This window comes from Sapajus apella, unplaced genomic scaffold (genome assembly GCF_009761245.1).
Source record: "Sapajus apella isolate SASKATOON/1434 unplaced genomic scaffold, GSC_monkey_1.0 scaffold8, whole genome shotgun sequence".
Taxonomy (NCBI): Eukaryota; Metazoa; Chordata; class Mammalia; order Primates; family Cebidae; genus Sapajus; species Sapajus apella.
In genome coordinates, this window is record NW_022436948.1 from 19,923,375 (window position 1) to 19,950,910 (window position 27,536).

The 27,536-nt window shown below is 37.7% G+C and overlaps 1 protein-coding gene across 1 annotated transcript in view; it reads left to right on the top strand.

Annotated features, from left to right (window-relative positions):
• The window catches only part of MRPL39 (mitochondrial ribosomal protein L39), a 196,336-nt gene extending 187,908 nt beyond the window's left edge, over positions 1–8,428 (top strand). The window contains exon 11 of the mRNA XM_032277127.1: positions 7,948–8,428. Coding sequence (XP_032133018.1) covers positions 7,948–7,966 — 19 coding nt within the window. The 3' untranslated portion in view covers positions 7,967–8,428. The remainder of the gene's footprint in view (positions 1–7,947) is intronic.
• The last annotated feature ends 19,108 nt before the right edge of the window (positions 8,429–27,536 follow it).

Sequence of the window (27,536 nt, forward strand, 5' to 3'; positions counted from 1 at the left end):
AAAAGTACCTGCCCAGCAACTCTGCACGAAACAAGGATGCAAGGCTGGTTCAACATATGCAAGTCTATAAACATAATCCACCACATAAACAGAACCAAAGACAAAAACCACATGATTATCTCAATAGATGCAGAGAAGGCCTTTGACAAAATTCAACAGCACTTTATGCTGAAAACTCTCAATAAACTAGGTATCAAAGGAACATATCTCAAAACAATAAAAGCTATTTATGACAAACCTACAGCCAATATCATACCGAATGGGCAAAAACTGGAAGTATTCCCTTTGAAATCCAGCACTAGACAGGATACCCTCTCTCACCACTCCTATTCAACATAGTATTGGAAGTTCTTGCCAGAGCAATTAGGCAAGAAAAAAAAAAAGCGTATTCAGTTAGGAAAAGAGGACATCAAATAATCTCTATTTACAGATGACATGATTGTATATTTAGAAGACCCTATTATCTCAGCCCCAAATCTCCTTAAACTGATAAGCAACTTCAACAAAGTCTCTGGATATAAAATCAATGTGCAGAAATCACAAGCATTTCTATACATAAATAACAGACTAACAGAGAGCCAAATCATGAGCAAACTCCCATTCACAATTGCTACAAGGAAAATAAAATACCTAGGAATACAACTAACAAAAGATGTAAAGGACCTCTTCAAGGAGAACTACAAACTGCTCCTCAAGGAAATAAGAGAGGACACAAACAGATGGAGAAACATTCCATGCTCATGGTTAGGAAGAATCAATATCATGAAAATGGCCATACTGCCCAAAGTAATTTATAGATTCAACGCTATCCCCATGAAGCTACCAATGAACTTCTTCACAGAACTGGAAAAAAACACCTTAATTCATATAGAACCAAAAGAGAGCCTGCATAGCCAAGACAATCCTAAGCAAAAAGAACAAAGCCGGAGGCATCACACTACCTGATTTCAGACGACACTACAAGCCTACAGTAATCAAAACAGCATGGTATTGGTACCAAAACAGGGATATTGACCAATGGAACAGAACAGAGGCCCTGGAGGCAATGCCACACATCTACAATCATCTGATCTTTGACAAACCGGACAAAAACAAGCAATGGGGAAAGGATTCTCTGTTTAATAAATGGTGTTGGGAAAACTGGCTAGCAGTGTGTAGAAAGTAGAAACTGGATCCCTTTTTGACACCTTACACTAAACTTAACTCCAGATAGATTAAAGACTTAAACGTGAGACCTAACACCATAAAAACCCCAGGACAAAACCTAGGCAAAACCATCCAGGACATAGGCATAGGCAAGGACTTCATGGCTAAAACACCAAAAGCATTGGCAACAAAAGCCAAAATAGACAAATGGGACCAAATTAAACTCCAGAGCTTCTGTACAGCAAAAAAAAAAAAAAAAAAAAACAATCATTAGGGTGAACCAGCAACCAACAGAATGGGAAAAATTTTTTGCAATCTACCCATCTGATGAAGGGCTAATATCCAGAATCTACAGAGAACTAAAACAGATTTGCAAGAAAAAAACAAACAAACCCATCCAAAAGTGGGCAAAGGATATGAGCAGACACTTTTCAAAAGAAGACGTATATGAGACCAACAAACATATGAAAAAATGCTCATCATCACGGATCATTAGAAAACTGCAAATCAAAACCACATTGAGATACCACCTCATGCCAGTTAGAATGGCGATCATTAAAAAATCTGGAGACAATAGGTGCTGGAGAGGATGTGGAGAAACAGGAACACTTTTACACTGTTGGTGGGAGTGAAAATTAGTTCAACCATTGTGGAAGACAGTGTGGCGATTCCTCAAGGACCTAAACATAGAAATTCCATTTGACCCAGCAATCCCATTACTGGGTATATACCCAAAGGATTATAAATCATTCTCTTGTAAAGACACATGCACACATATGTTCATAGCAGCACTGTTTACAATAGCAAAGACCTGGAACCAACCCAAATGCCCATAGATGATAGACTGGACAAGGAAACTGTGGCACATATACACCATGGAATACTATGCAGCCCGAAAAAATGATGAGTTTGTGTCCTTTGTAGGGACCTGGATGAATCTGGAAACCGTAATTCTTAGCAAACTGACACAAGAACAGAAAATCAAATACTGCATGTTCTCACTCATAGGCGGGTGTCGAACAATGAGAACACATGGATGCAGGGAGGGAAGCATCACACACTGGGGTCTGTTGGGGAGGGCAAGGGAGGGGCAGCGTGGGGGAGGGGAGGTCAGGGAGGGATAACATGGGGAGAAATGCCAGATGTGGGTGATGGGGGGATGGAGGCAGCAAACCACATTGCCATGTGTGTACCTGTGCAACAATCCAGCATAATCTGCACATGTACCCCAGAACCTAAAGCACAGTTTAAAAAAAAAAAAAAAGAGAGAAGAGGCAGGGCTGAACCTGGATCATGGTGTTTAAACTTTTATTTAAAGCTAAAGATATATATATATATTTTGCCAGAAAAATCCAGGTAGGCACATTTTGCCTACAATCTCGGGAGACTTGCAGAAGCTACAGGAACTCCTCTGTAGAGGAAAATCCTAGAGTTTGGATAGGATGACCTAAAAGATTTCTTCTGCTTCCTCAATATTTGAATAGTTATAGAACTCAAGTATTGGTGTATTGTTGGGACTATTGGTTGCTACAAGGAAGCCAGGAAGGGGAGCTGGTGCTTCCATAAGGCACTAGGGAATGTAGGAGGGAAATGTATTTCGTTTTAGACTTGGAGGTTGAAGTGCTGGGAGGGCATTCCTGGGCAGATGTTGAGTGGGTTACCAAAGGCGCACTTTGAGAAGTGTTTAGGGCATTAGATCCACACTGTTGAGCATGGTAGCCACTGGGCACATGTGGCCATTGAAGACTGGCTAAGAAAATGTGGCTAATCCTAACTGGGATATACTGTAAGTATAATGTACATCCACTTCCCAAACAGTTAAAAAATGTCAAATGTGTCAATTTAAGACTATTACCTACATGTTGAAATCATTATGTTTTGAATATATTCAGTTAAATATATGATTAAAATTAAGTTTATTCGCTTCTCCTTTTCAGATGTGGCTACTGGAAAATTTAAAACTACATATGTAGTTTCTGCTTGCAGCTCACATATTTCTGTGGGGTAGCACTGCTCAAGGTGATATTTGGAGGTAGTTATCAGGGACAACTTAGAAACATTTGAGCTCTCTGGGAAGAGGCTATACAGAGAAAAAAGCAGAAGGTTGAGGACATACTTATGGAACATGTCTACATTCATAGGTCTAGAAGGAAGAGAAGGAGACTGGGAAGGAGCTAAGGAATAAGACCAGAGAAGGGGTAATAGGTGACACCACAGGGATGTGTGGAACAAGGGGCTTTAGGAAAGAAATGGCTAGTGAATAGGATGATATAAAGTAACTTGGCCTTTGTTCTATTGCTATTGAAGAGCATATGGAGGCTTTTCCCCCAAAAGTAAAATGATCAAGTTTAAATTTTAAGAAGATGATTTTGGCAAGAAAATAATGAACCAGTTGGATTGATGGAGAAGCTGAAGGTCAGGTGGATAGCTAGAAAGTCAGGGACTAAGAACAACCAGAAAGCCCTTAGGTGTCTATACAGCCAAATAGAAAAGTTTTCAGTTTGGGAAAGAACTTTTTATTTTATTTTCTTGCCTTGAAAAATGAAATGTTTTGAACCATGAGATATTGGTAGTTTAAAGCATGTGTCTCTGTTTATAGAATCCAGGAAGATGGGTTGCAATAACAATCAGAGTCACAGATGATTAAAGATGCTTTGTGTGGGAAAAACAGAAGGCTGTGAAGAAATAAAGACACAAAAATTACAGGATTTCTAAGAAACAAAGGTTGTCTTTTTGTATGATTATCTCATGCAGAGAAAGCAGAAAAGAACATTATTCCTCACCCTTATTAAGAACATGAAAGTAGAAAAGAATGGTTTCTAAAAAGAGTTTTCCTTGAGACCCTCCACCATACATTGTGACCATTTAAGGTATTTCTAAGTGCTTAAAAATTGAACATACTCTATCCTAGAATGTCCTTTGAGGAAAAATTTTGGTACAGAAAGTTATTTATTTGGAGTTTGGTTTCAGGCAAAGAACAGATAGAAATCTATGAAAGTTCAAAATTCAGAGAATTAAGTATAGATGGGTTCAATATTCTAAAGATTGTTTTAGTCCATTTTCATACTGCTATGATGAAATACCTGAGACTGGGTAATTTTCTTTAAAAAAGAGGTATAATGGACTCACAGTTCCACATGGCTAGTGAGGTCTCACGATCATGGTGGAAAGTGAAGGAGGAGCAGAGGCACATCTTACATCGTGGCAGGCAAGAGAGTGTGTGCAGGGGAACTGCCCTTTATAAATCCATTGGATCTCATGAGATGTATTCACTCTCAGGAGATCAGCACGGGCAAACCAATACTTATGATTCAATTACCTCCCACTGGGTACCTCCCCTGACGTGGAAATGACGGGAGCTACAATTCAAGATGAGATTTGTGTGGGGGACACAGCCAAAACATATCAGAAGTATTTGGATCCTGTTTAAATACATGTTATAAAATCTTTGTTAGTTTAAAGGGAAAAGAGAAAAAAAAGATGGCAAAAGGAAGCCAATGAAAGGGACCATACGAGGGGACTAAACGACAAGAAAATGGTCAGTTAAGGACATTTGAAAAATTTACCTAGATGGAGTACTAGAGGATTTGGACACTCTGCTGGAGACTGAATTCACAGAATTAGGATAAAATGAGTATCTGTTGTAGAGTAATTGTAATATGCAGTATCTAACATTTATTAGGCATGTATTATATACTCATTTATTTATTACAACAACCTCACGAAGTTGATATTATCTCAATGGTACAGATGGTGCAGTGAGATTAGGTAACTTGTTGACGGTCACACAGGTTGCCAGTGAGCCCACGATGTCATGCTGGCTTCTTAAGTTCTTTGTCTTTTGTTTTTGTTTTTATCATGTGAATATTCAGCTTTACAAGGAAGAGAATCAACGAAGGGTTGATCTGACTTCTTTTCACACCGAGGAGTTAATATTATGACCCAAAAAGTTAATACCAACACTGTCAGTATTGTATGGGGAGTGGCAGGGTGGCAGGGAGTTATGAACATGGGAGACGATGCAAGGGCGGGCACTACCTCTCATAGCGGTCAGGAAGGGTGGTCAGACAGCCGAGTGGAAAGAGGTCCCCAGAGAAACTTCAGGGGCCTGCACACTGGGAGGAGTGCGCGCTGGGGTGGTGCCATGACAGTTCCGCCGTTTGCAGTGAGCAGGAGCCTGGCGCCTCCTCTTTCTGGGTGGAACCTGGGATTCAAGCTGTGAGGCCGGAAGCACAGTAGGACTCTCGCTCTGCTGAGAGTCCCTGTTTTTCTTTTTTTCCTTTTTGCCCAGTAAATTCCATTTTTCTCACCCTTGAAAGTGTCTGCGAGCCTAATATTTCATGGCTATGTGACAAGGCCCCGGCTCGTAGCTGAACTAAGGGGAAAGTCCTGTAATAGTAGGACTAGGCCATAGCCAAAATCCAAACACAGCAAACTCCAAATGCGTGGATCCAGAATCCACACGACCAAAATCTTTGCTGAGCAAGGCACCTGGGAAAAAAACCTATCTCAGCAGTAAGTCAGGCCACATCAGACAGAAGCTAAAGGCCAGCCTGAGTGAGAGCTGGTAAGGAAGGATAGATTAAGCAAGGTGGTAGGAAACAAGATCTGGTGAGGGCTGAGGTCAGCTCAGTTATCGAGGGCGGGGAAGCCAGTTTTCGAGGAGGTCATTTCCAGCCTCGAATTCCTACGTCTAATCCTTTGTTCTATTTGCTATTTCCCACCAATTCCTGGGGAGTGTGCTATGAATTGATGGGCACAGATGTGTGTACAAGACAGTTACAGACAGTCCTACTTATTAAAATGTGGCGAGATGATGGACCTAATCATGTCTATAAAACCAGTTATAAGCTAAACCCATGCAGGTAGTTAGGTAGAACAGACACATTTAAAATTGAAGAGCGCTTTAATTCTTGAATTAGTGTTAAATTCAGCCTGAATTTATTAGATAAAAGTCTCATTTCATGTAAGTAAATCTAACTAAAGACTTAACTAAATCTAACTAATGACTCTAACTAAAGCTATTTCCACAGAGCTGTAAATTGTTCTTGATGAATACAATAAAAGCAAGTAATAATCACCTTTTGGAACTTAGAATAAATTCCCTTCAGGTGAAGGTTAAGCGCTTGGGAATAAGACAATTTTTTTTTCCTTTCAAATACTCAAGAGTTGCAAAACTATGATGATAAATTGGAACATTTGGAAAAGGAAGACAAAAATAACATTTAATTTATTGCTCATGTACAATAATTCTAATTTTTGCATTCTTTAGGGCCTTTTTCTACATACATGTAAAAACTGTGTACTTACATAGTTTAAAATTTCATTGTAATACAGCGTGCTCCATAAACATTTTCTCAGGTTCTAGTGCAGTTTTTGTGATTATAATGGTTGCAAAATAGTTCACTGCAAAGTTAACATAATTTAATTTACTATTTTAAATTATTAAACATGTTATTTCTTTCCATTTATTACTATTAATAATACTGCAGTAAATGACCACATGGAACTTATGGTTATCGTTTTTTTAATTTTTAAATTTTTATTATTTTTATTTTTTATTTTTTGAGACGGAGTCTCGCTCTGTCAACCAGGCTGGAGTGCAGTGGTGCAATCTTGGCTCACTGCAGTCTCCGCCTCCTGGGTTCAAGCGACTCTGCTGGGATTACAGGCGTGAGCCACCGCGCCCGGCCTAGATTTCTTCTTTTTTTTCATTGAAATACAGGTTCTAAACTGGCATTACTGGGTCAAAGGTTATGAAATTTTAATGACTATGCAAACTGACTTAAAAATAACTCCTAATTTAGGCTGGGAGCGGTGGGTCATGCCTGTAATCCCAGCACTTTGGGAGGCCGAGGCGGGTGGATCACGAGGTCAAGAGATCGAGACCATCCTGGTCAACATGGTGAAACCCCGTCTCTATTAAAAATACAAAAAATTAGCTGGGCATGGTGGTGCGTGCCTGTAATCCCAGCTACTCAGGAGGCTGAGGCAGGAGAATTGCCTGAACCCAGCAGACGGAGGTTGTGGTGAGCCGAGATCGCGCTATTGCACTCCAGCCTGGCTAACAAGAGCGAAACTCTGTCTCAAAAAACAAAAACAAACAAACAAAAAAACCTCCTAATTTAACAAAAACATATGAGAATGTAATCCACTGAATTTTCACTTGCTTTTGAAATTATATTGAATGGTCATATAACTTGACTAATTTTTCTAATATTGTAGAAAAAATGATACTTTGTGTTAATTTGTGTGTCTGAATACTTGTGAGGCTAAACACTGTCCCATACGTTTCTTTAGCTAACAGAAGGAGTCATAATTCTTTCATTCAGTAATTGGACAAATATTTTTTGAGCACCTACAACGTGCTGGGCAGTTTTTTTGTTTGTTTCAGAGCACACAGCAGTGAAGTAAACAAAACCCTTGCCCTCATGGATTTTATATTCTATGGTAAAAAAGACAATAAACACAATAAGTATTAAAATTATGGCATATGTTAGAATGTCATAACTGCTGTAAAAAAAAAACAAGATAAAGATGATAAGGAGTTTGTTGGCAGAAGTTGCATTTCTAAATATGGTGATCAGTGAGAAACAAATATTTGAACAAAGACTTGAAAGAGGTGGGGGTAGGTCTCATATGTATATCACAGGAAAGAGTGTTGCAGCCAGTGACGTTAGATTGTAGAAGATGCTAAGGGAACATGTGTGAGGTTTTGCAGGAGAATCAGAGAGGCCAGTTTGGCTACAGTGAAGTGAAATCTTTTGACTTTTACTCTAATAATGTTCCTTTGTTTCATAGGAGAGAAATATCTAACTAAACCCAACAGAAGAGAAAGTTTCAAGAAACAGGTCGTCACCAATACCAAAATTAGCCATGATATTCAGGAAGAAAAAAATAGAAACATGATAACCACCTTCAGTAAAGACCACGGCCAGATTCCATTGGCCAGAGCACAGCCACGCGGCCACACCTGGCTAAGGAGAGACTGGCTGAAGTTTAGCTGTGGATTGAGAAAGAGGAGGACACTGATTACTTATAAAAACTTTTCAAGCTTTGGCACGTTATTCTAGAAGCAACTAGATACATCATTATCCATCCGTGCTTCATTATCAACTGGGATAATTGCTAAAACACGACAGGATGTCTCCATATATCCCTGATCAAAATATCAAAGGAATGGGTCTCGTGAATATGTTTTCATGGTGACTGTGTTGGGCTCCATATTTGAAAACAACTGAGTGAGTATTCTATCTTTTGAAAATAAAAATAAGTCAAAACATTTATTTTAAAAATCCCCAATCAGGAGCACTACACACTGGGGTCAGTTGGGGGGAAATAGGGGAGGGACGGTGGGGGCGGGGAGCTGGGGAGAGATAGCAAGGGGAGAGATGCCAGATGTAGGTGATGGGGAGGAAGGCAGCAAATCACACTGCCACGTGTGTACCTATGCAACAATCTTGCATGTTCTTCACATGTACCCCAAAACCTAAAATGCAATAAAATAAATAAATGGGGGAAAAAAAAAAATCCCCAATCAAAAATTTCCTGAATATTTTAATGTAGCTCTGGTTATAACACAGAACAGCCACAAGGTGGCAGAAGAACTCCATTCTTGTAAATCTCTCATTGCTGCTTTATTTCATCTTCGGTATTCCATCTAAGGTTCATTTGAAATTTAGTATTTTGTTGGTTTGAAAATATGTATGACTTAAGCCCTTTAAAGGATCTGGTTGCTTAAGTTTTAAATAGTCTGGAATATAAAACATTTATAGAGAAGATAAATACCTACAGTATGAAGTTAGTGAACTATTAGTAATCCAATTAAATAAAATATCTTTGGTTTGGATTAATACATATTTTATTTTGATGTTTACTAAATAAAACTAAACATTAGGAGGTGAAGTATCCATAAAAACATCTTCATATTATTTATGAAGCAAGTCAAGGCATAAATGCTAAATTTATTCTTAAGGGAAACTTGAATTTTTGCTTTCATGAAATTACAAACTTTAAGGTAATCTTATACTGGTAAATCCATTGTGTTCTGAAGTTTGACGTGTCAAAGGCTATTGGATTTAAACAGATCTTGTATGAATCTTCTTTTCATCTCTTCAGAGGCTGATAGTAAGCAAGTTTCGCAGCACCTCACAGCTTGTGCTGTAACATGAGGGTAATAATGATGACTTTATTAGGTTGTTGCAAAGCGTTACTGATGCCGCAAGCAACGTTCTTTATATATGCAGAATTTAAAAAATAAAGTAAATAAAAATATTCCTTTCTCTATTCCCAATTTTTCTAACGTTATTTGCTATTGGTGTTTTATTGCAAGACCAAAGGCCAAAAAATATATGTAGCTAGCAGAATCAAAACCTAGATCAGATATTCAAAAACGTCATGCTGCTAAAAGATTTCAGAGTCTAAAACCTGTGCTCACTGTTCTGAAGCATCTTTCCACTTTCTGTTGAAAAAACATGATACTCTTTGGAGCTAATTTTTTTTTCTTCATGCATGGTAATTATATATTTGTTATATAGGGCATATGATGATTTGCACTCTATGGTGTTATTCAGTACATTGTAGAAAAAGGAGAATAAAGAATGTTGTTTGTCAGTAGGCAATTCTGTCCTTATCCTTGAATGTAATTTACTAAAGAGCTTACACAATTACAGCACAGGTGGCAATTCAGCATATTACCCTGCAGACAGCCAAGAGACTGACGCTGAGATTACGCTTTTTGACTTGGGTCCGTGTAAAGAACCTGATGGGGTTACAGGAGTTCTTCATTTCTGTATTATATGGAAAAACGAGGTTGCTCATAAGAAAGAGCCACAAAAGTGTGTACTCTGGGCAAAGCTACTGATAAGGATGCTACAGGGATGCGTGGAAACTCAGTATGTGAACACTGAAAGGGCTTTTGATTCATTTCGATTTGGTCTCAGACAAGAAACAGATTAAGAAAAGGTCTGAAAAAATGGGCACTAGGGAAAATGATAGGAAATTTTGTGTTGTTGACTGATGGCTAATATGAAATACACGTTTGTAATATTTTCACATATGTGATTTAATACACTATATTTTGTAATAAAATCTTTAATTCTAAAGATTGAAAATCTTAAGAGGATTTCAATTTTACAGTTATAGCTGTTTTGTTTCAATAGGCTGGTGGACTTGGAAATTCCAGGTTTCTTAAATACATTTTGATGAACTTGAAAAGAAGGGGGAGATACTTTCAGATGGCCTTGAATGGGAGTAGGGGAGACCCTGGATTTCACTGGACACCTCTTTCTTCCTAAATGCCAAATATTCTCTGTAGTTGGGGGCCTCTTCTAACTAGTCAGCAATTATAAGAATGAAAATTGCCTTAGCAGCTATTCAGAGTAGGTCCAAAGTATAATCAAATAAAGGAGATTTCAATATTCTCAAAGCAGAAGAGACAATATCTTTGCATCTGCAGTTGGAAAGCCTGGAATAATCTGCTTCCCACCCTCCACTGTGGAAATTCCTTCTGTCCTCAAGGTCTCTAACTTATGATACCTCCATGGTGGATTTCCTGACTCTTGGAGTTAAAACATTCCTTCCCTTGCCTGCACTCATATAGCCACGAGTTTATCAGGTGTTACATCCTCAAACAGAGCTGCTAGGCCAAATGTGCTCCCTACAACCTCTGATAGTGGCTTATGACTATTGAGCTGGCATTTTTCTCAATTCTTAAGAAAAATAAAAACCAGTGGTAAAATAGACATCATGTAAAATCTACTATTCTAACCATTTTTAAGCGTACAATTTCAGTGGCATTAAGTACAGTCACATTGTTATGTACTTATTACCACTCAACAGTTTTGTGTGGATTTTCAGGGTTTTCTAAATATATAATCCTATTGTCTGTGAACAGATAAATTTAATTCTTCACTTCCAGTTTTATTTTCTTTTTTAGAACTTTTAATATTACGTTGAATAGAAGTCAGATTGAGAAGAAAAAATGTATGATTATACTTACATTAAGTGGATAGAAGTCAAATTCATAGAGATAGGAAGTAGAATAGTCTATGAAGGGCTTTGGAGAGGGGATAATGAGAGTTACGGTTTAATGGGCACAGTTTTAGTCTGTGTTGATGGAAAAACTTTGGGCATGGTATATGAGCTTTTGTCTTAGGTTCTGATTTCAGAGAAAAATGGCCAATAAATGCTGCTTTTGTTTTGCCCATGGCTAGACAACTGGGGTCTGGGAACCTTCAAAGAATCCAGAAGATCAAACACAAAGCACAAATTTGAAAAATTATTCTCATATTGAATTTGTCTGGTACCTTGTTCTACTTTCTGCATCTTTCATTTCTGCTCTCTAGGATAATCACGTCCCAAGTAAAGTGCTGCACCTAAGACTTTGTCTCATGATCTTTTTTTAAGGGTCACAGGTAAGACACAGCAGCACCATCATATAAGCTAAATTTGATGAAAAAAATCTTTGGAGGAGACCATGCTGTTTTGGTTACTGTGGGCCTACAGTATAGTTTGAAGTTGGGTAATGTGATGCCTCTAGCTTTGTTCTTCTTGCTCAGGATTGCCTTGGCTATTCAGGCTATTTTTTGGTTCCACATGAATTTTAAAATAATTTATTCTAGTTCTGTGAAGAATGTTAGTAGAACAACATTTTCAAAGTGCTGAAAGAAAAACATCCTGTTACCCAAAAATGCTGTATCAACAAAAATATCCTTCAAATATAAAGGAGAGATAAGGTCTTTCCCAGGCAAACAAAAGCTGAGAGAATGTGTCACCAGCATACCCATCTTACAAGAAATGCTAAAAGGTCTTCTTCAATTTGAAAGAAAAATGACACTAATGTGCAGAAGATAACTTTTCAAAAAGTGTAAAACCTACTGGTTAAACTAGTTCACAGGCAAACCCAGGATAATCAAATACTGTAATTGTGGTGGCAATTCACTCATAACTTTAGTATAAAGCTCAAAAGACAAATCTGTCAAAAACAATACTAGCTATGACAACCTGTTAAAAGGTAGGTAACATAAACATAGGTAAATCATAGAAACTAAAAATATGGGAGGATTGAGTTTAAATAGTGCACATTTTTTCATATTTCTTTGTTTCTATTATTCATAATTTAAGTTGTCATCTTTTAAAACGAACTTGTTATAAAGTGTTACTGGTAAGCCTCATGGTAATCATGATGCAGAAACCTATAGTAGACTGAAAAAAAAAAAAAAAAAAAAAAAGGAAACAAAATAAAGCATACTACCACAGGAAAAAGAAATCACTTAACCACAAAGGAAGACAGTAAGAAACAAGGGGAGAGAGAGAGAGAGAGAGAGAGAGAGAGAGATATCTCAAAACAAACAAAAAAATCAAGAAATGGCAATAGTAAGTCTTTATAAAAAATAACGCTGAATGTAAATGGACTCAATTCCATTAAATTAAAAGGCATAGAGTGGCTGAATAGTAAGGAAAGAAGGCCCACATATATGTTGCCTACAAGAAACTCACCACACCTATGAAGACACACAGAGATTGAAAGTAAAGGGATGGAAAAATATATTTCATGTAACTGGAAACCAAAAAAGTAGCTATACTTACATTGGATAAAATAGATCACAATTAAAGACTGTAAAAAGAGACTAAGAAGGTCACCATATAATGATAAAGGTGTCAATTAAGCAAAAGAATGTAACAATTATAAATATCTATGGACCCAATATTGGAGTTCCCAAGTATATAAAGCAAATATTAATAAATCTAAAGGTAGTGACAGATTGAAATACAATAATAGTAGAAAATTTCAACACCCCACTCTTAGTATTGGACAGAATTATCTAGACAGAAAATCAGCAAGGACATGTGGAGTTAAATTACATGCTAGACCAAAGGGGCCTGACATTTATAAAACAGTTCACCCATCTGCTGCAAAATACACATTCTTTTCATCAGCACATGAAACATTCACCAGAGTACACCATATCTTAGGCCACAAAACAAGTCCCAACAAATTTAAAAAGGCAGAAATCTTATCGAGTATCTTATCTACGTACGGTCAAATTAATCAAGAAATCAATAACCAGAAGAACCTCAGAAAACTCACAAACACATGGAAATTAAACCACATGCTCGTGAATGACAAAGTCAATAAATTAAGAAGAAAATTTTAAAAATTTCTTGAAACAAACAAAAATGAAAATACAACATACCAAAACCTATGTGATACTGCAAAAGCAGTACTAAAGGAAAACTTATAGCAATAAACACCAATATTAAAAAAGTAGAAAGACTTCAAGTAAACAACCCAATGATACATGTCAAAGAACTAGAAGAGTAAGAATAAACCAAACCCCAAATTAGTAGAGGGAAAGAAATAATAAAGATTAGAGCAGAAATAAATAAAATTGAGACAAAGAAAAAAAGCAATAACGAAGATCAGTGAAATGAAAAGTTGATTGTTTGGAAAGATAAACAAAATTGACATATCTTTAGCTAGACTAAGGAAAAAAAAAAAGAGAGAATAGCCAAAGAAATTAAATCAGAAATGAAAAAGGAGACCTTATAAATGAGATGATAGAAACACAAATAATCAGCAGAGAATATTATGAATAACTATGTACCAATAAATTGTAAAACCTAGAGGAACTAAATAAATTCCTGTACGCATACCTCTTACCAAGACGAAGAAATAGAAAACTTCACCAAACAGATAATGAGTAACAAGATTGAAGCTGTAATAAAAACTCTCCCATCAAGGAAAAGTCCAGGACCTGAGGACTTCACTGCTAAAATTTACAAAATATTTAAAGAAGGACTAATACCAATTCTACTCAAATTCTTCAAAAACATTGAAGAGGAAGAAATCCTTCTAAATGCATTCTATGAGGTCAGCATTCCCCTCATACCAAAACCAGACAAGAAAAAACAAAAAAGGAAACTGCAGGCCAGTGGCACTGATGAACATAGATGCAAACATTATTACCAAAATACTAGCAGACTGAATTCAACAGCGCATTAAAAAGATCGGTCACTATGGTCAGGTGGAATTCAATTCAGGGTGCAAGGATGGTTCAACATATGCAGATTGATAAATGTGATACATCACACTCACGGAATCAGGAACAAACCCATATAATCATTTCAATTGATGCTGAAAATGCATTCAATAAAATTCAAAATTCCTTTAAGATAGAAATTCTCAAAAAACTGGGTATAGAAGGAACATACCTCAAAATAATAAAGATCAAATATGACATATGGTTACCAAAGGCAAGGAAGGGTAGGGAAATGGGAAGATTAAGAGCGGTTGTTGAATGGGTACAAATATACAGTCTGATAAAAACATAAGATCTAGCATTTTGCAGGTCAGGCTACAGATTACAATAATCTATTGTAGGTTTCAAAATAACTAGAAGAGAATGAATGTTTGTAGCATAAAGAAAAGACAAACACTTAAAGTGGTAGATATCCCACTTACGCTATTTGATTTTTAAAAATTATATGAATGTGTTAAATTATCACATGTACCCCCGAAATAAAAATGTAAATGAAAAATAATGTAAATTTTTGAAGAAGTGATGACATGGGTAATACCCATTCAGTAAAATGAATGTGGAAATATTGGAATTGAAAGGCCATTCTCAAGATGCATGTGAATTTGCTTTCAATATCTCTTAGTGAAGTTCCATGATATATTCCTTTTCCTTCATTTTGGAATTTTACAATTAGCAGTTGTCCCAGCGATTGATTGAGTAGAATTAAGTAAGGTAACTATACTGAAGATTGGAAGGTTTGTGCATATTTTAAAGGTACCAACTGAAGTCTCAGGAATGAGTGGAAACAACTTTCCCACTTAGAACTTCTCCTTGATGGATGTTGGATTGAAAAAATGGCAAACTGAAGGATTAGTTGTGAGAAAAGGAGAAGAAAGTGACAATTTATTACTTGCCCTCGATGCAGTCTCATTAGCTAAGTCAAAGAAAGGACTTCTTTTCTTCTGGATCTAATAGTACAGTAGTAGCTGCTAATATGAAGTTTTGCTTTCTGTGGTTTCAGTTACCTATGGTTAACTGCTGTCCATACATATTAAATGGAAAATTTCAGAAATGAACAATTCCTAAGTTTTAAATTGCGTGCCATTCTGAGTAGCGTTATGAAATCTTATGCCATCTCACTGCACCTTGCCCAGGGCCTGCATCACCCCTTTCTCCTGGTGACCCACGCCATACATGTTCCCCATCTGTGAGTCACCTGGTAGCCTTCTAGGTGACTGTTGGGGTGTTGCAGTGCTTGTGCTCAAGTAACCCTTATTTTACGTCCTAATGGTCCCAAGCCAAGAGCAGTGAGGCTGGCATATTGTTACAATTGATTATTAGTTATTGTTGTTAAACTCTTATCGTGCTTAATTTATAAAACAAACTTTATTGTAGATAAATATGTACAGGTAAAAGCATCACGGATATAGGGTTTGTACTATCTGTGGTTTCAAGTGTGGGGGTTTGGAACATATCCCTTGAAAGTATGTGGGAACTGCTGTGTTCGATTGCGTGCTCAGAAGGAAAGAAAGGAGAGATTGACAGAAAGAGAGAGAATGGATTCTGGAAAGTCAGGCTTTGCCTGCGTCTGCTTACTACATAAATACAGAAAGTAGGAAGAAAAAGCAGAGAGCTCTCATGGATACTCCTTAAGGTACTTAGTATAATGTGCCTGCAGTCATCTCCATTTCTGACAACTAGCAACTTCTCTCTTGAGGAGTTAAGAGGTGGTGAGAGAGGAGCAGAAGTGGGTGGGGAGAGAGGCTGGAAGCGAAAGGTCCCAAAATGCATCCTCCACTCTGGGTATAGGGAGTAGTGTGAGGAGAGAAGGAAGAAAAGGAAGAAAACGAAGGGGTGAAGGAGGAGAAGGAAGAGGGGGAGGGGGAGGAGGAGAAGGAGAGAGCAGGGGAGGGGGAAGGGGAGGAGGAAGAGGAATTTCCTTTTCTACAAATGTCAGCATTAGTTGCATTTCCCACGTGTTTGAGGTTTCATCTTGATCCCAGAATCCTTGAGCTCATTATACTTGGTGGGTTCAGCAGTTTCTTGGGCCTGGAAAATGTATTTAAGGTGCTTAATCAAAAATTCAGTAAAGGATCCTCAGCTGAGGACAGAGAAGTCTGTAGTTCACTTATATAAGGACCTTTCTAGACCACAATAAAATAAGGTAAACAAGATCCTTTGAGATTTACACGAGGATGCAGGGCATGCAGTCCTTTGCATTATCATGTTTCTATTTTGGCACTTGTGTTGTTTGGATGCATTAAAAGATAATAATCTATTCTAGCCTTTTCATGAGGGAGGGTTATGTGTGTGGGCATTTTAATTGTAGAATTCTTTGAACTAGAGATTATTCAAAGTTTACTTAGGCTAATGCTATTATGAACTAAGTAAAAGTTCAATCGTCTGCAACAATGACTCTGTATAAAGCGATTGCTGCAACCTAATGAACTTCAGAGCACTCAGGTACAAAGGAATTCAACCAAGTGAGGCTAAAGCCAATGATCCCCAATACTGACTGCTTTGGTAGTGTCAGTTGACTGTGACAAAAGAAGGTAACAGTGACCATCTGAAAGAGCGAATCTCCTGTGGTTACCAATTAGCAATAAATTAAGAAGGTAAGACCCACAGAATGCCTTTGAGCATAATGTAAAGGGGCGGAGGGCGTTTATTTAAGTCAGATTATGCAGGTTGATGTTGAAAAACTGCATTTGTCTTGGATATGTCTCCCTTTCCCTTCTTCCTAAGGACTCTGCTGACCCTACAGTCACATCTGAATATGGAGAAATACGATCATTTTGGAAGAAATGTGCGATTTGGTGTTAGATAAAAGTGATTTCCAATTTCTGCCATGCAGTTTGCCAACTGTGTGACTTTGAGCAGTTTACACAACCCTGTTGTGCTTCCATTTTCTCATCTCTAAAATCAGGACTATCCTAATACTTACATCATAGCATAGACTATCAAATGATATGTGTGAAATTGTTTATAAATGCACAAGTGCCATCCACCTCTGATTCACACAGCCTGTTCTTTTCCACAGCATGCTATGGATGTCACCGATTGGGAAATTTACCCTTTCCTATGTCTGTCCATTTCTTCTGCATTTATTCATCCTTGTCCCTTTTGGAGGGAATGGTGCTATCCAACTGTGCATGGTTCTACACCTCAATAACAGCTCCACAGAAATTGAACTTAATGCATGCTGCAACACGTGTCTGAAAATAAATGGGCTGTGAGACAGGAAATGCCAGTTCTGCCTCTTTCCTAGTGAAGTAGAAATGAGACAGCTGTGCCTATAAATGAAGCCATTTGAAGAGTTAACATGGAAGACGGCTCCACGTAATTGTGAACTTCTGTGGAGCTACTCACAGAGCATGCTGTAGAAATTAATAAAAGTAGTGAATACGATGGGAAGGATATACAAAATGAAAGCCAAATGAATGAATTAGTTTTCCTTTATGGTTCAACAGCACTGAATCCAAAGGCTGCCAGGCTCTGCTGGTCTATGGTTTAAATGGGACTTTTCAATGATTTACATCAAGGCTATATAAGAAATCAGAGGAAGGCAGGCTAGAAATAAAGAATGATCTCACTTGTGATTCTAGTGGGTAAAAATACATTGAGAAAGGGGAAGTAATTGGTGATCAAAATAAAGAATTCATCATGTTTGTTACTAAACTGAAAGCTAACATATCATGTTTGCCAACATTTTCATTCACTTAATTTCAAAAAAGTTTCTCATCCACCCTAGTGTGTGTCTGTTCATTCATCCATCTAGCCAAAATAAAGAAAAATAAAATTCAGAGATTTTATGCTAGCTACCATCATCAGAGCTTTTATATGCTTTTCACTTCTTATGACAATGATTCTCCATAGATAATATTATTCCAAGATTTTAGTCAAAGAAATCGAGTTGCTTTATCACATGTCAATAAGATAAATTAAGCCAGAAATGAAACTGGGATTTGAATTCAGTTTTTTTTCTTTAGTATCTGATGTGATACCTTTTTCACTACAATAGAACTGCCTGTTATGCACTCAACAGATATGTTAAAGTAAATGGAAATGTTTGAATTAAAATATAAATGTAAGATCTTACTAGCAATATCTTAATAGCATCTAAAAATTGGAGACAACATATGGGGCACTTACGCTCTTACCTATAGTGTAACCAGTGAGAGAGGGTAGTAATGGCAAAATGCTTTCTTTGTACTTACGGTATCATATTTTACTGTTTTGGATATATTTTGGTTCATCCCGCCAGGTAGAATGTATTTCTTATTTCTTTACCTCCTAGACTATGATTTCTCATCAGAAATCTGCTCAGTAAGTTTTAAAAATACAGATTTCTGGGTCCCATCCCTGTCTTACTAAATCCAAACTTCTGGGGTTGGGCCAGAGAATCTTCATTTTTTTGAGGCAAGTTTTCACTCTCACCCAGGCTACAGTGCGTGATTACAGCTAATTATAATGCTTTAGTCCTAGGCTCAACTGATTCTCCAGCCTCAGTCTCCCAAGTGGCTAGAACTATGGGTAAGCACCACCATACCCAACTAATTTATTTTAAAATCTTTTGTACAGACAGGGTCTCACTATGCTGCCCAGGCTGGCCACTAACTCCCGGCCTCAAGTGATCCTCCCACCTCAGCCTCCCAAAGTGCTGAGAGTACAGTTGTGAACCACTGCACCTGGTCTGAAATCTACATTTTTATCCAGCAGACCAGTTCATTCTGACATGCTCAAGTGAGAACCACTGACCAGGAGATCCTCTATACAAAGCCCACCCACAATGTTTGGTGGCAGCATGGTTGACTTTTTCAGTCTAACTCAGCTAACAAGTCCTGACCCTCATGTCTGGGCCCAGCACTGTGCCAGGAGGCCCTTCCAGCTACACCACATCACATGAGGTCACATCACATCAAAATCCATCATATTCCATGGCGACTGCCGGTTCACCCACGGTCCTACTCAGAGTTCTGAGTCCGGCTTCATAAACACTGGGAGCTCTGGGCCACCTCTTATCAGTACATGAGTCAGGGCTGTGATCTCTGCTTCCCATTCCTGTGCTGTGTTGCTGATGCGGTACTGGATTCCCTCCTAGTCAATCAACACGGACTTCCATTTCTACAGAATTCTCTCACCCCCAAGTAAATAGAATAATTTCTTTTTGGCTGATTTGGGTATTAAAATTAAAGATGCAAAAATATTTATTTACTTGGGTAATGATTAGTGAATGCCTTGCAGGAGTAATGATTAATCACACCCTACCTGGAAACCGGTGGCAGAACAACTCTGCTAATAGAATCCATCAACTGCCGAAGTGATTGCACTGAAGCTTGCTTTATTGTAAGTTCCTTAATTTTACATTCTAGTTGCCTGTTGTCATTTCCTAGTAAAAATTGTTTGGATTTCTTCCTGAAACATTTGGGGTGAGTCTCAAGGAGGTAATTTGCATTAGCTAAACACTGAATCATAAAACTATATTCATTATTCTGGCAAGGCAACACATATTTTATTCTATGAAATTTAAACAATTATTTAAAATTAGAACAATGGTAATAATTGTTAAAATATGAGAACTATAATATTGTATTAAAAGAGCTCTCAGTCACTATTTTTCTTTGCTGCTTACTGTACATGGGTAGGTCAACATTCGGTGTAAGCAATGGTATAAGTGGAGTTAGATGTGACCTTCAGGAGTTCTTTACTACCAATAATTGTCTAACCCAGAAAGTATCTTTGCTGTCAACTCCCATCATGCAAGCTTTGGCAGTCAAAAAGTACTTCACAACCCTCTATGTTACTGTGTCAACTTGTTTGAACTGCATTTTGTTCTTCATGGGAGCAACAGGATAGGAAAACCATGCTCTGGAAAATCACAGTGGTGAGAATTGGCTCTAGATACACCTGCGAAGGAGGGAGGGCCAGTTGTATATCCATCTACTACCATTTTCATTTCTAAATTTTGGTGGAAGTAGAATAAACCAAATCTTTGGAGTCAAAGCTGAGTTTAAATCCTGATCCCAACTTTCATAAGGAAACTAAGACTTAAACCTTATGTTCTTTAATTTGAAGTTTTAATTTGGAGTTTTCTGGCTACCCTTGCCTCGCTTTTTCAACTAGTTAATCCCAGGTAAAATGAGTTTCTTATGCTTCCAGAGTCAATTTAGATGTTAAGTTATCTTAGAAGCATACTCTCAATCCTCCAGCTAGACAGATGGCCACTTTCTCTATACTTCATACCACTTATTATATTCTACTTCAATTGCTTACATACCTTGGAAAGGATACTTTATTTTTTATAAAGGGTTACAGACTTCAGGGTAGCCATCCTTCCAGGATGGGAAGGTAGGGAAGTGTAGCCTCCAGCAGAGACTGTTAACAGGTACTTCAGAGGAGGAGGGGTTGGGGCAGAGCTTTATGCTAAACAGGTTGGCTAAACATACATATTAAACAGGTTATAGGAGAAGCTGTGAATATTTACTAAGAGGGTCCTGATGTATGCATATTGAATAAACATGCATGCTACACGTGACCCATTTCACGTTGGGAGTGGAGGCTTAACAATGAAATGCATTACAGGTGGGTCAAAAAAGTGAAGCAAGGACACGAGGCCCTCTAGCGTGTAGCCTTTTAAACTGGCCAGGCCCAGCCTGGAGTCAGTGGCCTCGGAAGAGAGTAACTGAAATCAGCTTCTAGTTCAAGCAGAAGAAAGTGACTGAAATCAGCTTCTGGTTCAAGCGGAAGAAAGTGACTGAAATCAGCTTCTGTTTCAATCACAGCTACAGTTACGGCTTGTGGAACAGGGAGTTCGTCTGCGTCTGGTGGTGAGTGAGCTATAATTGTTTTAATATTGCTTATCTTGAGGCCAATACCTGTTTAGCCACTAAAGAAAAAGAAAACTCTGGTAGCAGTTAACATAGAATTTATTCTTTAAGTGTAGAGATGTGTGACTTAACCTTTGCCTGCTATGGACTTAGGTCTTTATAATTTGGTGTCTTACTGCCACAAAGAGTCTGTTCCATCAGTCTGTGATCTCTGTTTTAGTATCAATGCTGGTCAGCTTTTGTGTCTAAATCACAAAAAAGGGGGTCTCATGAAGCATATTTCAACTCCCATCCTATCATGGCTAGGAATTCTGTTTTTAATATTTCTGTGGGGTTCCATTGGCTAAGAGAGGGGTTCATTCCATCATTGGGGGGGTTACAATTTTATTTTTAGTTCTCACTTTTTTTTGGTTTTTTGAGACAGAGTCTCAGTCTGTTGCCCAGGCAGGAGTGCAGTGGCGTGATCTCAGTTGATTGCAACCTCCGCCTTCCAGGTTCAAGTGATTCTCCTGCCTCAGCCTCGTGAGTAGCTGAGATTACAGGCACCTGCCACCATGCCTGACTAATTCTTTTGTATTTTTAGTAGAGACGGGGTTTCACCATGTTGGTCAGGCTGGTCTTGAACTCCTGACCTCGTGATGCACTCGCCTTGGCCTCCCAAAATGCTGGGATTACAGGCATGAACCACTGCGCCCTGCCGATTCTCATTTTTAAGGCAGATAACTTTTGGCACAGTGTATGTCACATAGAAAGGTGTGAATAAATATTTGGAAAATTTTATCCATAAAATATGGATAGTAACCATTTCAAAAAGTGACCATAAGAACTGGGAGATGATCACATCTGTAAAGTTCCTGCCACATAGTAGGCACTCAAGTTCTTGATCGAATCTTTCTGCCATTCCTAGCAATTGCAGCAGCCCAGTGGCCTGTCCTTTCCCCCTCCCTCCACCAACAGTTTTGTGAGCCAACCCTGCATGGTCTTTTCTCTGCTTTACATCATTGTCGTAAATCTTAACTGACACATCAGTATCTTTGCCAGCCCAAGGTGGGGGCCCAGAGCAAATCTTTGTTCACTAGTGGGGTCTTGTCTCTGCTGGAAGTGTTGAGGTCCTTTGTAGCTCTGCCTTGCTCCATCGTTGGCTGGGAGTGCCCTGAGAAAAACAGAACTGTGGCTGCCAGCACCCTGCTGAGCAACTACCACCACCACACCCTGAGCAGAGAGTGACGTGTCTAAATGCTGAAGCATAATGTGAAAGAACTAACAGCTGGAGATGGTCAGGGACCCGCAACTGGGCAGCATGCTCTTTCTCGAATGAGTTTGGGCGTTTATCTCTGCATCTGCCACAGTGGCAATTAAGGATTTAGAGCCTGGGGTAATAGTCTTCTAGGGAGGCTGCATATTTGTAGGATCCTCTTAAAGAGCAAGAAGACTTGTGAGTCATAAGAATGGTCTTCGTGGCTGGGCGTGGTGGCTCATGCCTGTAATCCTAGCACTTTGGGAGGCCATGGTGGGAAGATTGTTTGAGCCCAGGGGTTTAAGACCAGCCTGGGCAACATAGGGAGATCTTGTCTCTACAAAAAAAAAAAAAAAAAAAAATTAGCCGGGTAGGGTACCATGTCCCTGTAGTCCTAGCTATTTGGGAGGCTGAGGTGGGAGGCTCACCTGAGCCCAAGGAGGTCTAGGCTGCAGTAAGCTATGATTGCGCTGCTGCACTTCAGCCTGGGTGACAGAGTGAGACCCCCTAAAAAACCAAACCAAAACAAAAACAATACCAAACAGAATGTCCTTCATGAAAAGGAGACACAGGTGAAAGATTGAGCTGGGAGCACCTTTCGAAAGCTCACCTGAAACACCTGTTTTGAAGGTTCTAAAAATGGATGTTCATATGCTGTTTCTGCTCTTTCTTCTACCCTCAGTCATGCCTCTTGGGACAATTGAGTATCAGGGTCTAATCGACTCATGGTCTGAACCTTCCTGGCCATGGAAAGGAAGAGGAGCATGCGGCCAAGCAGGCTTGTGGTTACAGAAACCCTTATCCTCTCATCCAGGGCAACCAAATGTCATAAGCATAACAAAGGAGAGTAGGATATATTTGATATACACAGTATTTTTATGACAATGATGGATATGAGATGTTGCTGTCAATTTTGACAATCGACCAGAGATAGAAGTGCTTTTGTTACATCAGAAGTTACATATCTAGAACATCTCTCTCCAGAAAACTACAAGATATATGATAAAGAATAGAGCTAGTAGAGTCAGAAGGTGGACAGAGTCGCAAGCAGAGCACTTAGGGAGAGCTGGCATTTGTCTGGCTGGATAGTCTACCCCAGTTCTTGCTTATTAGTCACTGTTTAAGCATCATAAACACGTGCAATGTTTTGCAAAAATGTGTGTAATATTTTGCTAAAATAATTTGGTTAAAAGAATTTTTCTACATGTTTTAAAACACAACTAACTTTCAGAGGTTAAGAATCTACAGTAAAACATGCATGACACATGAGTTGCATGGAATAGGTTTGTGATTAAAATTTGGAAATTGACTAAGATCTTTGTAGTATTCCACAGTTGTGTAGTCTAGACAGATATGGCTTATTGGTGGGCATGAAAACAAAATTTGAGGACTCACAGTTCAGTCTAGACTCAGAGTCCAGGACTAACTAGGGAATGCAAGACAGCCTTTGAGAGGGAAAGTAGATAACAGATCCCCATGAGAGGATAGTACAGCATATAAAACCAAGGTATGAGTTGTTTCCAAAAGAAGAGGTCTCTAACCAAGACCGCTGTGGTCCTCATGGGTCTATTCTTGAGATAGAAATTCTGGGAAGAAAAAGCCTGCGTGACTCCGGACTGGCACTCTTATTTAGAGTGCACAAGACCTCCATGATGATACCTGCTGAAGAAGCAGTGGGTTTTACAATATCACAAAAGAAACTTGGATTTTCCTTGGGGTGGCGGGAAGCCGTAGACTTGCCAGGTTCCATTCTGCTGAATTACACATTTGTTTTTGATCTGTAGGAGTTTAGTAGCAGGGATTCTATCCATCCTGGACAATTTCAGTGAGTCCTTTCATGAGAAAGAAAAGAATAGCAGAAATGACTGTAAGAAAATACTTCTTATACTTCATATTCCGTCAGATTAGTCATGGTGTTCTCATAAAATAATATAGACCAAGAGCAGCTTTATTTGTCTGTATAGTTTATGAAATACTTTATTTCTTTTGGTTTATAAATAATCACAGATAGTTTCTAAAAATAAAAGTATAAGATGAAATTTAACACATTTGTTAAATGGTAATTTTCGTTTCTTGATGAACATAAACTGCACCTGAATTTTGTTTTCCACACAAAGTTTATTACGTTTTAAATTACTAAAATAAATACACTACAGATAAATCTGAAGTGCCCTTGAGCTGCCGTCCTTAATTTAGTTTTTCTCCTTTTTTAAAGAAAGCTTTTATCATAAATTTAATGCTTTTCCTTTTTTTAATGTAACACAAATACAGTATTCATGAGCAGTATAAAATATGTTGGCATAATTTAAAATTTTATATAAATTATAGCATATCTTCACATTCCGAAATATGCTTTCTACACATAATGTATTTTTGTGTTATATCTATTTTGATATGAAATGTTTACTTTTTACTTGTCCTAAAGAAATCAATTATATTCCATGTCACATTTTATTTATTTGTTTCCTTGCTGGTAGAACATTTTTAAAAAGTATGCCACTCAATTGCATTTATTGAGTTAGTATTTATTTACAAAAAATATCTATAAAGACTTTGTATAATATGGTGATTTTAGTAAATAACTTTATATTGTATACTTGAAAATTACTGAGAGTAGATTTTATATATTCTCATCACAAAAAATAAGTATGTGATATGTCGGATATGTCAATTAGCTTGATTTAGCTATCCCACAACATATGCATATAGAGAAACATCATGTTGTATGCAATACAGACATATAATTTTTATGTGTTGATAAAGAAAAACGAATTTTCTGAGCTAGTGCTAGATACAGAGTATCTGAATAAAATGGAGTGGTTAATTTGATTAGTAAAGAACGCCTACCTGTAGAATTATGACCCATTTTTACAGTTTTTAAGAACAGTAAGACATGTAACCTGAAATGTTTACTAAATATGTTTCTATTTTATTATGTTTCAAATGATTTTTAAAGATATTGTCAAATTTTTTGTGTACACCTTGTATTTTAGTAGGGTGGTTTTGGGGTTTGGCGGATACTAATTCTGCTATGGATGAGTATTAGTTATGGACTAATGCTTTCACTTTCCCATGGTTCTAACTTGTTAGAGCAATAGATACCCGAATGACATGGTGAAGAAACATATTGGTAACTTAAAAAAAAAATAACCTCCAATTACAAGGTATTTTGTGTACATGTTGGGTAATGTGTCTTGACCCTGAGACTGAAAAGAAGCCTTCTACTACCCTCCCTCTGGCTCCGCACATCCATGTACCCAAAGTGCACATGCTCTAAGTACATTTAGAGTACTGGAGATGTATTTCTTTTCTAGCTATAGAAAATTCTTTTCTGGATTTTCACTTATGGAAACTATTAGTCATTGGGTCTAAAGAGCTATGATTTATGAAAATGAATCCACAGAACATATCCTCTATTTAGTCAAAAACTGTATTAGCAAACTACAGGATGTAGCTAATTATATAATTATTTTAATTTGAGATATAACAGGAGTAGTATTTTGTAAAGTGGACTAGGTATTTTACTCAATGATTTATTTTTTTCACCTTGCCTTTTCTTTAAATCATGGATATGCATAAAATACATGCATAAACTTGATGAATATTTAAACTGAATCAGAATGTCTAGTATCTTAACAATGCAAGATACAATATATACAGTAATATCTCCTCAAATCTGTAATTTTATAAAATTTGTTGCAATTATGAGTATAGAGCCATTTTGAGTAATTATTTTAGTGTTTTAGAAATGTTCCCATTAGGAACTTATATAAGATAAAATGTTAATATTCTTTCAGAACATAATGTATTTGCAAAGTATGGAAGCACTTTCCATTATCCTTATACACAGGAGACCTAGGTAATAGCATTCTGTAGATAATTTTACCTCAGCAGAGATAATATAACCATAGACATCGATGATAGAAAAGCTCAAGAGGCACTTTAGGCCATTAGCCTGAAAAATTGCGGCATATCTTAAACTTCTTGTGTCTGTTCTAATTTGTCTGACTTTAATGATTCCACTTTTAACAATTGCCAAGAAAAAGTTTTTGAATTTTTAATTGAGATATTTCTCATTTTACCTATGGTAACAATCAGAAACTATATGATAGAAATTAGAAGCAATAGAATCTTTAGACAGGTGTTAGGTGGCTGGGTTCAAGCTATTTGCTTTCTCTTCTAAACATTAGGTTTAGTCACATACTATCAAGTCACAAGGATGTAACAACAACCAGTTGACCAGGTGGTTTTGTATGCATGCAGCCATACTTCCCTCATCAATGTTGAAGAGATTGAGACACACTGGTTATGTGCCCAATGCTCTAAGAGCACCTCTGGTTTCAATTCAAAGCAGATTTGGTTTCTATACCAATGTTTAACCAATGTTTCTATGGAAAGTCCCTAGTGCTTGTTTCCTTTTTTTTAAAAAAAAATTTAATTGTGAAATAATTATTGATTCACAGGGAGTTGCAGACAGTAAGGACAGGTCCCATGCCCCCTTCCTCTAGTTTCTTCAATGATTATACCTTATGTAGCAATAGGACGTGTCAAAACCAGGAATTTGACGCTGGTACAATATTGCCATTTTACCACATACGAGTGAGATGCTCTTTCATCAGCATTGTGGATTTGTGTAAAAACCATCACAAGCAAGATACAGGACTATCCCATTATCACAATAATCTTCTTTATGCTACCTCTTTACAGTGTTCTTCCTCCTACTCCCCACAATCTCTAACCCCTGAGAACCACTAATTTGTTTTCCATATCTATAATTTTTGTCATTTCTAGAATGTATTATAAATGGAATCACTCACCATACAGCATGGTTTCATGGAAAGTCCCTAGTTCCTGCTCCTCCCATTTTCAAAGCTATGTCCCATGTCTTCTCCACTTTACCCCAGGTACGGCTATTTTTAGCTCTGGCATTTTGTGATATTAGTCAAAGAATCAAGTTCAAAAAAGTAAAATGACCTAGTCTCTTTGCTAATGTAAATTTTTTTTGTGTGGACAAGATACCCATGCCTATTATAATTATAAATAATAATTATAAATTATTGCTCTACTTCGTTTCTATGGAGAGTTGGGCTATGTCTTCTTTCCAAGAACATGCCTCGTTCATGACCGTATCTTCAGTACCTAACACAGTGTTTGACATCTATTAGGTATTTAATAAATTTAGGGGGAAGGATGAGTGAATAAAGACCTCTATTTCTATGTGGGGCAAAGTTGATGGCTTATGAGATTCTGCATCTGTGTACGAGGGCACCTGTGTTAACTGACCATTGAGAGGAAAAGCAGATG